The following is a 13,838-nucleotide window of genomic DNA, read 5'->3' on the forward strand; positions in this document are numbered from 1 at the left end:
TTGATAATCCTAAATACCTCAATCATGTCTCCCCCTCATCCTTCTAAACTCCATTTCATATAATCCAAGTCTTTCTAACCTATCTGCATATGACAATCCTGCCATCCCAGGAACTAACCTTGTAAATCTGCATTGCACTCCCTTGATATCAAGTATGTCCTTTCTTAAATATGGACGCAATACTCCAGGTGAGATCTCACCAGGGCCCTGTACAACTGCAGGAGGGCTTCTCTACTCCTCTACTTCAATCCCCTCTTTATGAAAGCCAACATACCATTCGCCTTCTTCACCGCTTGCTGAACCTGCAAGCTAGTTTTCAATGACTGGTGAACAAGTACGCCCAGATCCCTTTGCATTACCCCACTCCCTAGCTTAACTCCATTTAAATAATATTCTGCTCTCTTGTTTCTGCCTCCAAAATGGACAACCTCGCATTTACTCACATTAAACTTCATCTGCCATCTTTCCGCCCACTCCCCTAAACTATCCAAGTCCCCTTACAATTTCCTGACATTCTCCTCGCTCTTTACACTACCACCCAGTTTAGAGTCATCTGTGAATTTGCATATGTAGTTATTTATCCCCTAATCCAAATCATTTACATAAATGATAAACAACTGAGGGCCCAACACCGACCCCTGTGGGACCCCACTCATCACATCCTGCCATCCAGAAAATGACCCGTTTGTCCCAACCCTTTGTTTAAAATTCAGTTAGATAAATTTTTACATGATAGAGGAATTAGGGGATATGGGGAGAAGGCAGGTAGGTGGAGTTAGGTCATAAATTAGATCAGCCATGATCGTATTGAATGGCGGAGCAGGCTCGATGGGCCACTTTTGGCCTACTCCTGTTCCTACTTCCTATGTTCCTATGTTCCTAGGTTTCCTATTTCTCAATCAATTATCTGTCCATGACAGCACCCTACACCCGATACCATGCTCCTTGATTTTGCAAACTAGCCTCCTGTGTGGGACTTTATGGAAGGCTTTCTGAAAGTCCAAATACACCACATTCACCGGCTCTCCCGAGTCCACCCTCATTGTTACGTCCTCAAAAAATTCCAGGAGATTAGTCAAGCAAGATTTTCCTTTAAGGAACCCATGTTGACTAGTGCCAATACTATTATTCCTTCCTACGTGTTCTGCTATTTCTCTTTTAATGATGGATTCCAATATCTTCCCCACCATCGACGTCAGGCTGACTGGTCTATAATTTCCCGTATTCTCTCTCCCTCCCTTCTTAAAAAGTGGTACAATATCAGCACCCTCTCTAAGCACCCTGGGATGCAGCCCATCAGGCCCAGGGGACTTAACAGGCCTCTTGCTTCTTCCCCCATCACTGCTGCCATAAAATCCTCTCTATGTCCTGGTAGCACAGGAGTGTCACCAGGATAGAGTGTGCCATTGGTGTGGCCCTGGGCACGGGGCAAGAGACCGGTGGGCCCTTTCTATTTCCAAATTATTTCCTATTTTTTCCCTCCCCAGTATATCCAGAATCCTTTTTACCGAAACTCCACCCTGTCTCTCTCCTCCTTCCCCCTTTTCACCCCCACCATCTTAATCGTTAACTCCTATTAATATTTTCTAGCATGTCTATATCTCTCCCACATCTTTACCGATCTCTCTCCCACACCTTTACCCTATCTCTCTCCCACCTCTTTACCCGATCTTCTCCCACCTCTACCCGATCTCTCTCCCACCTCTTTACCCGATCTCTCTCCCACACCTTTACACTATCTCTATCCCACACAACCATTGTGTTCTCCCTCCATCCAATCTTTTGTCTACCCTCTCAATTCTCTCCTCTGTTTCTGTTCACCTTTCTGCTATCCAGTCATTTTTAATTGCCCCTTGCCCTGTCACCAGTGTCCTCAAAGTCCTTTTTATTTGTCCAATGGCCTTTAATATTTCACTGGCAAAAGGCAACACCCTCTGCCTCCTTTATCAGCCTTCCTCTTTCATATATTGTCTTTCTTTTGCCCCCTCTCTTTCTCTTCCTCCTCCTCCTCCACCTCGCTCTCTGACTACAGACTGTCCTGCCACACATCTTTCCCATCAGTTTCCCTCTGGCCATGTTGCCCCTGGAGTCCACCAGGCCTTTTGCCTCGAACGCCCCCCACCGATGCCTTGGACCTGACCTCCTCACACCCACCGATTGGAGTGTCCTTACCAGGTAAGTCTCTGCTCTTTAACACTTCTCCTCCCAGCCTGTGGGGTACTTCCCTCCATTAATATTGCCAGCATCCCAAACGCGGCCTGATTCCCTCAACCTCAAGCCTCCGGGGTTCCCTCCACTGCTGATGTCGCCACCATCTCCACCTTGGCCTGGCCCCCTCGACCTCGAGCCTCCACGTCTCTAGCCACTGCCGACATCACTGCCCTCTCCTTGGCCTGGCTCCCTTTACCTTGGCTCCCTTTACCTCAAGCTTCAGAGCTTCCCATCATTGCTACATTGTCACCCTCTCCATCCCGGCCCAACTCCCTCCGTCTTGAGCCCCTGAACACACTCACTGTCTCTCTCACACTCACTCTCTCACACTCACTCTCTCTCACACATTCACTGTCTCACACACTCGCTCTGTCTCACACACGCTTACTGTCTCACACACATTCTCACAAGCACATTTACACATTCTCTCTCTCACATACACAGGGTCAGTGCCAGAACGAGTGTTAGAGGAGGGCATTAGCGTAACCGGATGGGACACAGTTCAGTAGTCATAAGCTTGCTCAGCGGAGGTGGTGGGGTGGGGTGGTTATGCTGGTGGTACCTACCTGACAAGCTGACGTAAACCTTCTCTGTCCCTCTGACGGAGCAGCCAAAAGCACTGCTCTTATGCATGGAGAGTCACTGGGCACTAGTAACGCTTGATACACACAAGTGATGCGGACAGGTCTGATGGCGAGCACTGACTACGAACATATGTGGACATAGCACCTCAAAAGAGGGGACCATGTCCGGGAATGCCCCCTTGGTGCTGACTGTGCGCACACACACACACACACACACACACACACACACACACACACACACACACACACACATTCTGTCTCTCACATACATGTATATTCTCTCTCACACACATTTACATTCTCTCACACATTTACACATTCTCAAATGCATGCTTACACAGTCCCTCACTCACAAACATGTTTACACATGTTCTCTCTCACACATTCTCACATATTTACCCATTGTCACACACATTTACACATTCTCACACATTTACATTCACACATTTACCCATTCTCACACACATTTACATATTCCCACACGCATTTACACATTCTCTCACACATTTACGCATTCTCACACATTTACATTCTCACATATTTACCCATTCCCCTACACATTTACACATTCTCACACACATTTACCCAAAACACACATTTACACATCTCTTACACACATTTACATATTAACATTTGTGCAATGGCCAATCACACGCTTATATATTCACCTACAATCCATATTTGGCTCTCTACCAGCTAGGAATTCATGGATTCAAGACCTCAGCTCATCCCACTCTTTGAACTCATTATTCAGAGTTGCTCAATGATTCACCCAAGTCCAGTGTTCATGACCTACGTACAGTTCGTGTTAATGCTTGCTCACATTATTTCCAAATATTTATTCAAAAATGTTGTCAGGGGTCAGCTCACATTGCGTTTGAAAGGATTACATCTTTGTGGTGGATGTAAATACCGTGTTGTGTACAAGTGACTGGCCCGCCCACTGATGACTCGCTCTCTAGGAACTCTTCCCCCGAGACCTGGCCATAAATGTCAAACTCCCTTCGAGCACGTGAAGTCAGGCCAGCTACAATCTCAACCTCACTCAGTCTTTGGTGTTATTGATAGAGTGTATGCATTTAATCTACATCATTCCTGCCACACGAGATAGACAAGCTACTGAGACAAGTCATTGATCCTCAGGAACCTGGAGCTGCTGAACAGCATGAGCAGTGGATCGGCTGCTTCTCCAACTTCCTCGAGGTCGCTACAAGCCTGGTGGATGGATGAAGAGGCTCAAGGTCCTACAAGCAAGGGTGGGCCACTGAGCATACCAGGCGATTAGGATCTGCCCATCCTAAGCAGAGGCCAGGCTGAGTTCTGCAACCTCTACCGACCCTGGGTGAACAAGCTGGCCTCAAGAAAGCAGCAGCCTGGGGAGTCTATGGACGAGTTTCTTTGGGCCCTGTACAACCTGGAGTGCTGTGTAGACACCAGTGTCTACAGCCCAGTGCATGGGAGAGTTTATCCGGTATGCCTGCGTGTCCAGGGTGAGGTCTGCCTACATCTGTCAGCGGCTGCTCGAGGAGGACCAGCTTCCCATGAAAAGAACGTTTCAGCTGGCCAGGATTCTCGATTCGGCCCAGCGCAACGCCGAGGCGATCGCCGGTAAGAATGGGTCCTGCATTTGTGGGTCAAGGGCACCACCATTTTGGGAGCCCTTGTCACAGACTGCTGCTATGCAAGCCAACTATGACCCCACCGTTGTCACCACCACCGCGATCAGACACCCTAAGTGCCACTACTGTGGCCAACTAAAGCACCCTTGAAGACTCTGCTCCGCTGAAGAAGCTAGGGTGTGGGAAGAAAGGACACTACCAGTGTGTCTGTAAGTTCAAACCCTCCCCTACGAGCAGCGCTGGGTGCACCCCCGGGGGTGGGCCATCAATCGCGATGTCACTTCCGACCCTGAACGGTTCGACCACGTGCGCAACCCGAGAGTCTTACTGGACGTCATTTCTGCCTTCTCCCTCATGGATGATGTCACCTCCGTCTTCCTCCTTCTTGCCCGAGATGACTGCGTGGTCAACATGGAGGCCGCCATTTTACCGACCAGACCTCCCTTCTGACAGCGACGTCGACCCAGTCCTGGCTTCGATCATATTCAACCAAGGCAGTCCCGACCCAATTGCCCATTCGTCGATGGAGAGAGAGGTAAACAGGAAGAGAACTAACTGCCTGTTTGACAGTGGGAGCACAGAGAGTTTCACTGCCAGCAAGCTCTCTCTCCCGGTTAGACCCACGAGCGACACCATCTCGATGGCTACTAAGAACCAATCTGCAGCAATCCACGGGTACTGTGTAGCATCGTTAACGGTGGTGGGGAGGGGGCGAACACGATGATAGCTTTAATTTGCTTCTGATGCCACCGTTTTGCATGCTGATTCTCTGGGCCTTGACTTCCAGCGCCAGTTCAGGAGCGTGACAGTGGCATTCAGAGGACCAGAACCGCCGTTAACGGTATACAACCCCCAACCCACAGCCCCTCCCAGCCAGCCGGACAGTCCCGCCTGCAGCCTCTCCACCCTCCATCATTGTTTGAGAACCTGACCCCGGACTGCAAGCCCATCGCAACAAAGAGCAGACGCTATAACGCTGAGGACAGGGCACTTATCAAGTCCAAGGTGCAGCGACTCCTGGCGGAGAGGATCATAGTCCATAGTTCCAGCCCTTGGAGAGCCCAAGTCGTGGTGATCAGGGGTGGGAGCAAGCCTTGAATGGTGATCAACTACAGCTAAATAATCAACTGATTCACATAGCTGGACGCTTACCCCCTGCCCCAGATCACCGACATGGTCAATAAGGTCAGCCAGTACAGGGTCTTCTCAACTATTGACCTAAAGTTGGCATACCACCAACTCCCCCTTCGCCCAGGAGATTGCAAATACACCGCCTTCAAGGCAGTTGGTAGACTTTACCACTTCCGCAGGGTGCCCTTCGGAATCACTAACAGTGTCTCCATGTTCCAAAGGGAGATGCATCGGATGGTAGACGGGCACAAGCTAATGGCCACTTTCATCTACCTGGACAATGTCACTATCTGCGGCCACAACCAGCAGGAACACGATGCCAATCTTGCTAAATTCCGCCACACAGAAGTCGCTGAATTTAACCTACAATAAGGAGAAGTGTGTGTTTAGCATTACTTGCCTGGCCTTCCTTGGATGTGTCGTGGCACACGGTGTCATTGCCCTCGATTCCGACCAAGTGTCCCCTCATGGAGCTCCTGATTCTGCACCTCAAGGTGCTCAAAAAGTAACTGGGGTTCTTTTCCTACTACGCCAAATGGGTGCCCATCTACGCTGATAAAGCTTACCCTACCCCCTGGTAAAATCCACAACCTTCCCTTTATTGGCAGAAGCCCGGGCTGCTTTCGCCCAGATCAAAGGAGACATTGCCAAAGCCACGATGCATGCTGTAGACGAATCCACCCCATTCCAGAAGGAAAGCGATGCCTCCGACTCCCCCCAAACAGACGGTAGGGCAGTGGCATTTTTTTCCCATACTCTCCACAACCCTGAGACATGGCACTCCTGTCAAGAAGGAGGCGCAGGTGATCACTGAACCAGTACGCCATTGGCATCATTACCTGGCCAGGAAAAGATTTACCCTGCTCATGGACCAACGAGCCGTGGCCTTTATGTTCAACTCCAAACTGCAGGGTAAAATCAAGAAAGATAAAATCCTCTCCACGATATACTATACCGGCCGGACAAGCTCAACAATCCCCCCAGTTGCCCTATTCCGAGGGATGTGCACCAGCGCACATCTTGACCGCCTCCAGCCCCCCAATGACGACCTCTGCCATCTCGGGGTCATGAGACTGTTCCATTTCATTAAAGCCTGGAACCTCCCATACTCCCTCAAGGATGTCAGGTCTCTGACAAGACACTGTCGGGTCTGCACGGATGTTCTTCTGGCCCAACAAGTTGCACCCCATCAAAGCTACCCGCCCCTTTGAATGACTCAGTGTCGATTTCAAGGGGCCCCTGCCCTCGTCCAACAGGAATATCTGTTTCCTCAACGTCATCGACCAGTTCTCCAGATTCCCCTTTGCCATCCGATCCCTCCTATGCACCGCTACTAACATGACCCTGCATGAACACATGCTCTCCTTCCCTCAGAGATCAGTGACCGGAACCACCTGCCAACCTGGCTTGCATCCCTGAGACTCGTCCTGCTGCGAAAACATGCGAGGGGCCATAAGACTGACCCATTGGTTGAAGAGGTGCAGCTCCTGCATGCAAACCCGCAATTTGCCTACGTCCAGCACCCCGACGGCCATGAGGACACCGTCCCTGTCCGGGACGTGGAAGGTGCCGGAGACCCCTACCCGCCATCCAACAGTCCAGACCCCTCCTAAACCCAAACCACTCCCCTCAGGGTATCAGTGCAGATCGACGACACCCCCCCCCCCAGGCCCCCATACCACATACCCCCAACCCCCTTCCAGCTGCTCTGACCACCATGACCAAACCCCACCCCATACAGAGACAGCCCTACCATCCCAGCCTCAAGACACACAACCAGCAACGGAGCTGACCAATTCACCACCCCCAGAGCTGTGCAGGTCATGGAGGCAGAGGAAACCACCCGACCAGCTGAACCTCTAGGACCTTATCCCAGAGGGGTTTTGCCAGGAAATCGATTGTGTTTTCTTTTAGAACTACACAACTGGCTATCCTTGGCTACGTGGTGGAGAATGGCATCATTGGACCCTGATAGGATGCGCCCCCTGTTAGAACCTCCCCCTCCCCGGAACCACAAAGGCTTTGAGGAGATGCCTGGGGTTTTTCTCATATTATCCCCAGTGGGCCCCTCAATACACCAACAAGATTCATTCCCTCTTTAAGGCCACCACTTTCCCCCTTTTGGCTGAAGCCCAGACAGCTTTTAATTACCTCCGAAGCTACATTGCAAAAGCCGCCATGCACACGGTAGACAAAAAGGTCCCTTTCCAAGTGGAAAGTGACCCTTTGGACGTAGCCATGGCCGCTACTCTCAATCAGGCCTGTTCCCTTTTTCGCATGAACACTTCAAGGTCACGAGCTCCAGAACCCGTCTGTGGAAAAGGAGGCTCAGGCCATTGCAGAAGCCGTAAGGCACTGGAGACACGACCTGGCTGGTAGATTTACGCTCCTCGTGGACTAGTACTCTGTCGCGTTCATGTTCAGCAACGCTAAGAGGGGCAAAATCGAGAATGACAAAATTTCTAGGTGGAGGATCGAACTCTCCACTTACAGTTTTGACATCGCCTACTGGCCAGGGGCCCTTAACGACCCTCCAGATGCTTTGTCAAGGGGATGCTGTGCCTCCGCACACCCTGGTCAACTGCAGACCATACACAATGACCTCTGCCATCCACGGGTCACCCGCGTGGCTCATTTTGTCAAGTACCGCAATTTTCCTACTCAGTATAAGACACCATTCTGGAGACGTGACCCATCCAGCGCAGCTGGATCTTCAGCAGCGTGGACTCGATGCTGTCGACCTCTGCCATCTCGAGTACCTCGACGTTAGGGGTGTGAGCGCTCCAATGGATGTTGAGGATGGAGCGGAGACAACGCTGGTGGAAGCGTTCTAGGAGCCGTAGGTGGTGCCGGTAGAGGACCCATGATTCGGAGCCGAACAGGAGTGTGGGTATGACAACGGCTCTGTATACGCTTATCTTTGTGAGGTTTTTCAGTTGGTTGTTTTTCCAGACTCTTTTGTGTAGTCTTCCAAAGGCGCTATTTGCCTTGGCGAGTCTGTTGTCTATCTCATTGTCGATCCTTGCATCTGATGAAATGGTGCAGCCGAGATAGGTAAACTGGTTGACCGTTTTGAGTTTTGTGTGCCCGATGGAGATGTGGGGGGGCTGGTAGTCATGGTGGGGAGCTGGCTGATGGAGGACCTCAGTTTTCTTCAGGCTGACTTCCAGGCCAAACATTTTGGCAGTTTCCGCAAAGCAGGACGTCAAGCGCTGAAGAGCTGGCTCTGAATGGGCAACTAAAGCGGCATCATCTGCAAAGAGTAGTTCACGGACAAGTTTCTCTTGTGTCTTGGTGTGAGCTTGCAGGCGCCTCAGATTGAAGAGACTGCCATCCGTGCGGTACCGGATGTAAACAGCGTCTTCATTGTTGGGGTCTTTCATGGCTTGGTTCAGCATCATGCTGAAGAAGATTGAAAAGAGGGTTGGTGCGAGAACACAGCCTTGCTTCACGCCATTATTAATGGAGAAGGGTTCAGAGAACTCATTGCTGTATCTGACCCGACCTTGTTGGTTTTCGTGCAGTTGGATAATCATGTTGAGGAACTTTGGGGGACATCCGATGCGCTCTAGTATTTGCCAAAGCCCTTTCCTGCTCACGGTGTCGAAGGCTTTGGTGAGGTCAACAAAGGTGATGTAGAGTCCTTTGTTTTGTTCTCTACACTTTTCTTGGAGCTGTCTGAGGGCAAAGACCATGTCAGTGGTTCCTCTGTTAGCGCGAAAGCCGCACTGTGATTCTGGGAGAATATTCTCAGCGACACTAGGTATTATTCTATTTAGTAGAATCCTAGCGAAGATTTTGCCTGCAATGGAGAGCAACGTGATTCCCCTGTAGTTTGAGCAGTCTGATTTCTCGCCTTTGTTTTTGTACAGGGTGATGATGGTGGCATCACGAAGATCCTGAGGCAGTTTACCTTGGTCCCAACAAAGCTTGAAAAACTCATGCAGTTTGGCATGCAGAGTTTTGCCGCCAGCCTTCCAGACTTCTGGGGGGATTCCATCCATACCTGTTGCTTTGCCACTTTTCAGTTGTTCGATTGCCTTATATGTCTCATCCAGGGTGGGAACCTCATCCAGCTCTAGCCTTAGGGGCTGTTGAGGGAGCTGGAGCAGGGCGGAATCTTGGACTGAGCGGTTGGTACTGAAAAGAGATTGGAAGTGTTCTGACCATCGGTTGAGGATGGAGATCTTGTCGCTGAGGAGGACTTTGCCGTCTGAGCTGCGCAGCGGGCTTTGGACTTGGGGTGAGGGGCCGTACACAGCCTTTAGAGCCTCGTAGAAACCCCTGAAGTCGCCAATGTCCGCGCTGAGCTGTGTTCGTTTGGCGAGGCTAGTCCACCACTCATTTTGGATCTCCCGGAGTTTGCGCTGAAGATGGCTGCATGCGCGACGGAAGGCTTGTTTCTTCTCTGGACAGGACGGCTTTGTAAGGTGAGCCTGACCATCGCCTTCCCAAGATCGTATTATATGGCGAGCTCTCCACTGGCCACCGTGACAGAGGTGCACCAAAGAAAAGGTACAAGGACTGCCTAAAGAAATCTCTTGGTGCCTGCCACATTGACCACCGCCAGTGGGCTGATAACGCCTCAAACCGTGCATCTTGGCGCCTCACAGTTTGGCGGGCAGCAGCCTCCTTTGAAGAAGACCGCAGAGCCCACCTCACTGACAAAAGGCAAAGGAGGAAAAACCCAACACCCAACCCCAACCAACCAATTTTCCCTTGCAACCGCTGCAATCGTGTCTGCCTGTCCCGCATCGGACTGGTCAGCCACAAACGAGCCTGCAGCTGACGTGGACTTTTTACCCCCTCCATAAATCTTCGTCCGCGAAGCCAAGCCAAAGAGATAAGACACCAGAGAAATGACCAGGTCTGCACAGAGTGCAAGCCGCACTTTGTTCGCCCTGCGAAAGCGCGCCTGATTAAATCGTCCAGGCCGTGACAGGGGCTCAGCCTTCATGAGCGATGAGCTGCGTCAGTCCCTGCTGGTGAGGGGCATGGCATCCAGCAGGATGACCAGTTACAATCCCTGGGGGAACAGGCAGGTTGAAAAAGAGAATGCCACAATCTGGAAGGCTATCAAATTTGCCCTGAAGCAAAAAGAGCTACCAGAGTCATGCTGGCAGGATGTTCTCCCCATCGTGTTCCACTCAATTCGGTCACTACCCTGCACTGTAACCAATGCTACTCCTCATGAGCTCATGTTTACATTTGACAGAAGGTCGGCATCAGGGACTACACTCCCAGCCTGGCTCACTACTCCTGGTCCAGTCCTTCTCAAGAAGCACTTGAGGAGAAGCAAGACCCCAGGTGGAAAGGGTGAAATTGCTCCCTGCCAACTCGACGTTTGCCCACTGGATGGTGGGGAGGGACACCGTCTCCATCAGGGACCTGACACCCGCCAGAATAGAGGGTCCACGACCTCAGGAGCTCCACGAGCTTTTTCTCCACCCCCACCCAGGGCTTCAGGGACCTGGTTCAGGAGGAGATTGAACCGGAGCCCCAGCCAGCGGAAGAAGCGCGCCCTTTCACCGGCTTGTGTCTGCCCGCCCGTCCCCTCACTCGCGGGGCGAGGGGGGGCTGGAGCTCACGCTGCCGCCGGGCTGGAGAAACGGCGCTCGTCTTGGGAGGGGTTGAGGGGAGCCCAGGGCGGGTTGGCCAAACCTGCCAGGGGACCTGCCAGGACATTGTCTTCCTCAGAGGAGGAGGGATGGCGCCCGCAGGGGTGCTAGGCAAGGAGATCATTTGCAGGAGTCGAGGTATCATGGTGGCGGGCTGACGGAGGAAGGGGGCTTCGGGGGCCGTGGGGCGGTCCCTTTAAGAGCAGCGCCTGGCGCGGTGCCAGCGACTGACAGCTGGCGCGCGCCTGCTGCCTGGATCCGAGCCGATCTCGCGCGCTCCGGGCGGTTTCGCGTGAAGCGGTGGCTGGGCGACAGCATCAGCCCGAACGAGCTCACATGGAGCTGAAGCGAAGGTCGGGAGCGGGGGGTCGGGAGCGGGGGGTCGGGAGCGGGGGGTCGGGAGCGGGGGGTCGGGAGCGGGGGGTCGGGAGCGGGGGGTCGGGAGCGGGGGGTCGGGAGCGGGGGGTCGGGAGCGGGGGGTCGGGAGCGGGGGGTCGGGAGCGGGGGGTCGGGAGCGGGGGGTCGGGAGCGGGGGGTCGGGAGCGGGGGGTCGGGAGCGGGGGGTCGGGAGCGGGGGGTCGGCTCCTTCCCACAGCGACGTTTCGGAGTTTGCCCGGTTGGGCGGCGGATTCCCCCCCCCCCCCCCCATCTCCACGGCGCTGTCACGGCCGAACCCTCCGTCCGTGTGGCCGACACGCATTCCCGTCAGTGTCTGGGCCCCAGAAAGCGGGGTCATGGTGTCGTGTGGACCCCCAACCCCACCCCCGTGTGTGTGTGTGTGTGTGTGTGAGGTTATCGTGTGAAGGTCCCATTAGGGATGAAATTCTTTAACTGTCGCCGACTTAAGGCAGAAAGTTGTGGTGTGTTTGTCTTGGTGAATTTCTCTGGCTGCTGGATTTTGGGGGTCCTAATAATACACAGAGCCCAGAGGACCCCAAAATCCAGCAGCCAGAGAAATTCACCAAGACAAATGGTCACTGAAACCAAAGTTGCTTTTAATGATCTTTAAACATGAAAACAGGATCAAACTTTAACCTATCACTATGAACTTAACTTAACCCCCTTTGTAATGGGTGTCCACGTTCAGAAAAGTTCTTTAATTCACAGTCCAATCCCATTTCTCACTCCTCCAAGTTCACTGGCAATAGAATTTAACATTGATGAATTTCACCAGGCTTTGGAAGGTAAATGGTTACCGCTCAGGAAAGCTCTTGTCGGTTTTCAGAGAGAGATTTGTTGCTCATTGGACACCCAGAACTGATTCCTTCCAATCTGCCACTTTAGTATCTTGCTGAAGAAACTGGCCCGATCAGGGATTTCCAGATGATATCCTCTTTCTTTCAGTTCTTTCTTTCTGTTTCCCTTATTTCAAGTGAAATATTAGGCAGCCAGTCCTCTCCTCTTGTATGGACCACAAGGGCTTTGACCAGGCTGAGCTCACAATCCATCTTCCAAATGGGGTTTTTCCACAAGCTCGCCAGCTTGTCCTTTTCCAGTCCCAGCTGCTGCTGCTGAACTGTGGAACTGAATCCTCTCTCTCTCTCTCTCTGAGAAAACTACACTGAGACTGGGGCACCAGAACTTACCTTCAAGTCTGTTCATCTGTTGCTTTCCAAAACAATAACTCATTACTCCATAACCTGTCCAATTAACACCTACTTGTGAAGTCCTTCAGCAAAGCCGTTTCCAATGTCTTTCCAAAGACACTGGGAGCCTGGACTGTCTGGCTTGAGCAGAGCTCTGACACTTTAAATGAGATGTGTTGTGAGGTGTTAGTGCGTTTGTGACCAACCCTAAAAAACCTACACAATTGATCTCCTTTGAAACCTATATATACAATATAAAATATTACATAATCTGTCACAATATGCTGTTGTGGGTTATGTGGTGTGCTGTCGTACAGAAAAGCAGACACAAAACTTAGACTGATCAACAGACTTTATTCTACAAAGTCTCTGCTGTAGTTAGCTGTAGCTCCTAGTGACTGACCTCAAGGGGCCGGATCTGGCTTACATCCTGGCAGATGATTGGCAGCCGACTGGGTGGGGCTTGGTCCATTCAGGTCGGCTGATTGACAGCCGGCCAGGTGTCTTGTCCTCCAGTGCTCTTCCTGCAGGTACATAGGTCGCCCTCTGCAGTAGGCCAGTGGTGTACCACCACATTCATTCCCTTCTTTAAAATTGTCCCGGGGTAGGGGAGGTTACATCCAATGTTCCTCAAGCCCCAAATATATGTACATATTTACAAATTTAGAAGGTTCGGCAGCTGTCAAGAGTCTCTGTGATCATCGCAGGGTTGGCTCCTGGTTGAGGGTTGGTGAGGGGAAGCGTGGGCTAGTTGGGGGGGGCTGGGGCCGGGGCCAGAGCGGCTGGTGTGGCGCAGCACGGCGGAGCATGTGTGAGGTGTTGGGTGGGGTTGTCCCCCATGGTTTGAGTGTGTCCGGGGTGCCCGGGTAGGGAAGGCGTGGCAGACTGATGTGGTCCTGGGTGTCCCACAGCTGTCCAGGGCAGGGGAGGTGCATCGGGCTGGCATGGTCCTAGGACTGTGGTGCTGCAGTGGGTGATCCCACTGGTGCCAGGTCCCTGGTTGAGATGATGTCCTCCCTGCCACTGGGGTACCTAATGTTGGCGTAGTTGTGGTTGGCGTTGAGGAGGAACAACTGCTTGACCGGGGTC

The 13,838-nt window shown here is 52.2% G+C and overlaps 1 protein-coding gene across 4 annotated transcripts in view; it reads left to right on the plus strand.

Moving 5' to 3' along the window:
• The first annotated feature begins 10,316 nt into the window (after nt 1-10,316).
• dlk2 (delta-like 2 homolog (Drosophila)) overlaps nt 10,317-13,838 on the plus strand; it is a 40,448-nt gene continuing 36,926 nt past the window's right edge. For 2 of the 4 annotated variants that reach the window (XM_069887939.1, XM_069887941.1), the window contains exon 1: nt 10,317-11,516. Coding sequence is in view for 1 of the 4 variants with exons in the window: in XM_069887938.1 (XP_069744039.1) it covers nt 11,500-11,516 (17 nt within the window). In the remaining 3 variants the exon portion in view is untranslated. The remainder of the gene's footprint in view (nt 11,517-13,838) is intronic. The other 2 variants (XR_011340847.1, XM_069887938.1) reach the window with 1 other exon arrangement.

The sequence above is a fragment of the Narcine bancroftii genome, chromosome 6 (assembly GCF_036971445.1).
Source record: "Narcine bancroftii isolate sNarBan1 chromosome 6, sNarBan1.hap1, whole genome shotgun sequence".
NCBI classification, from domain to species: Eukaryota; Metazoa; Chordata; class Chondrichthyes; order Torpediniformes; family Narcinidae; genus Narcine; species Narcine bancroftii.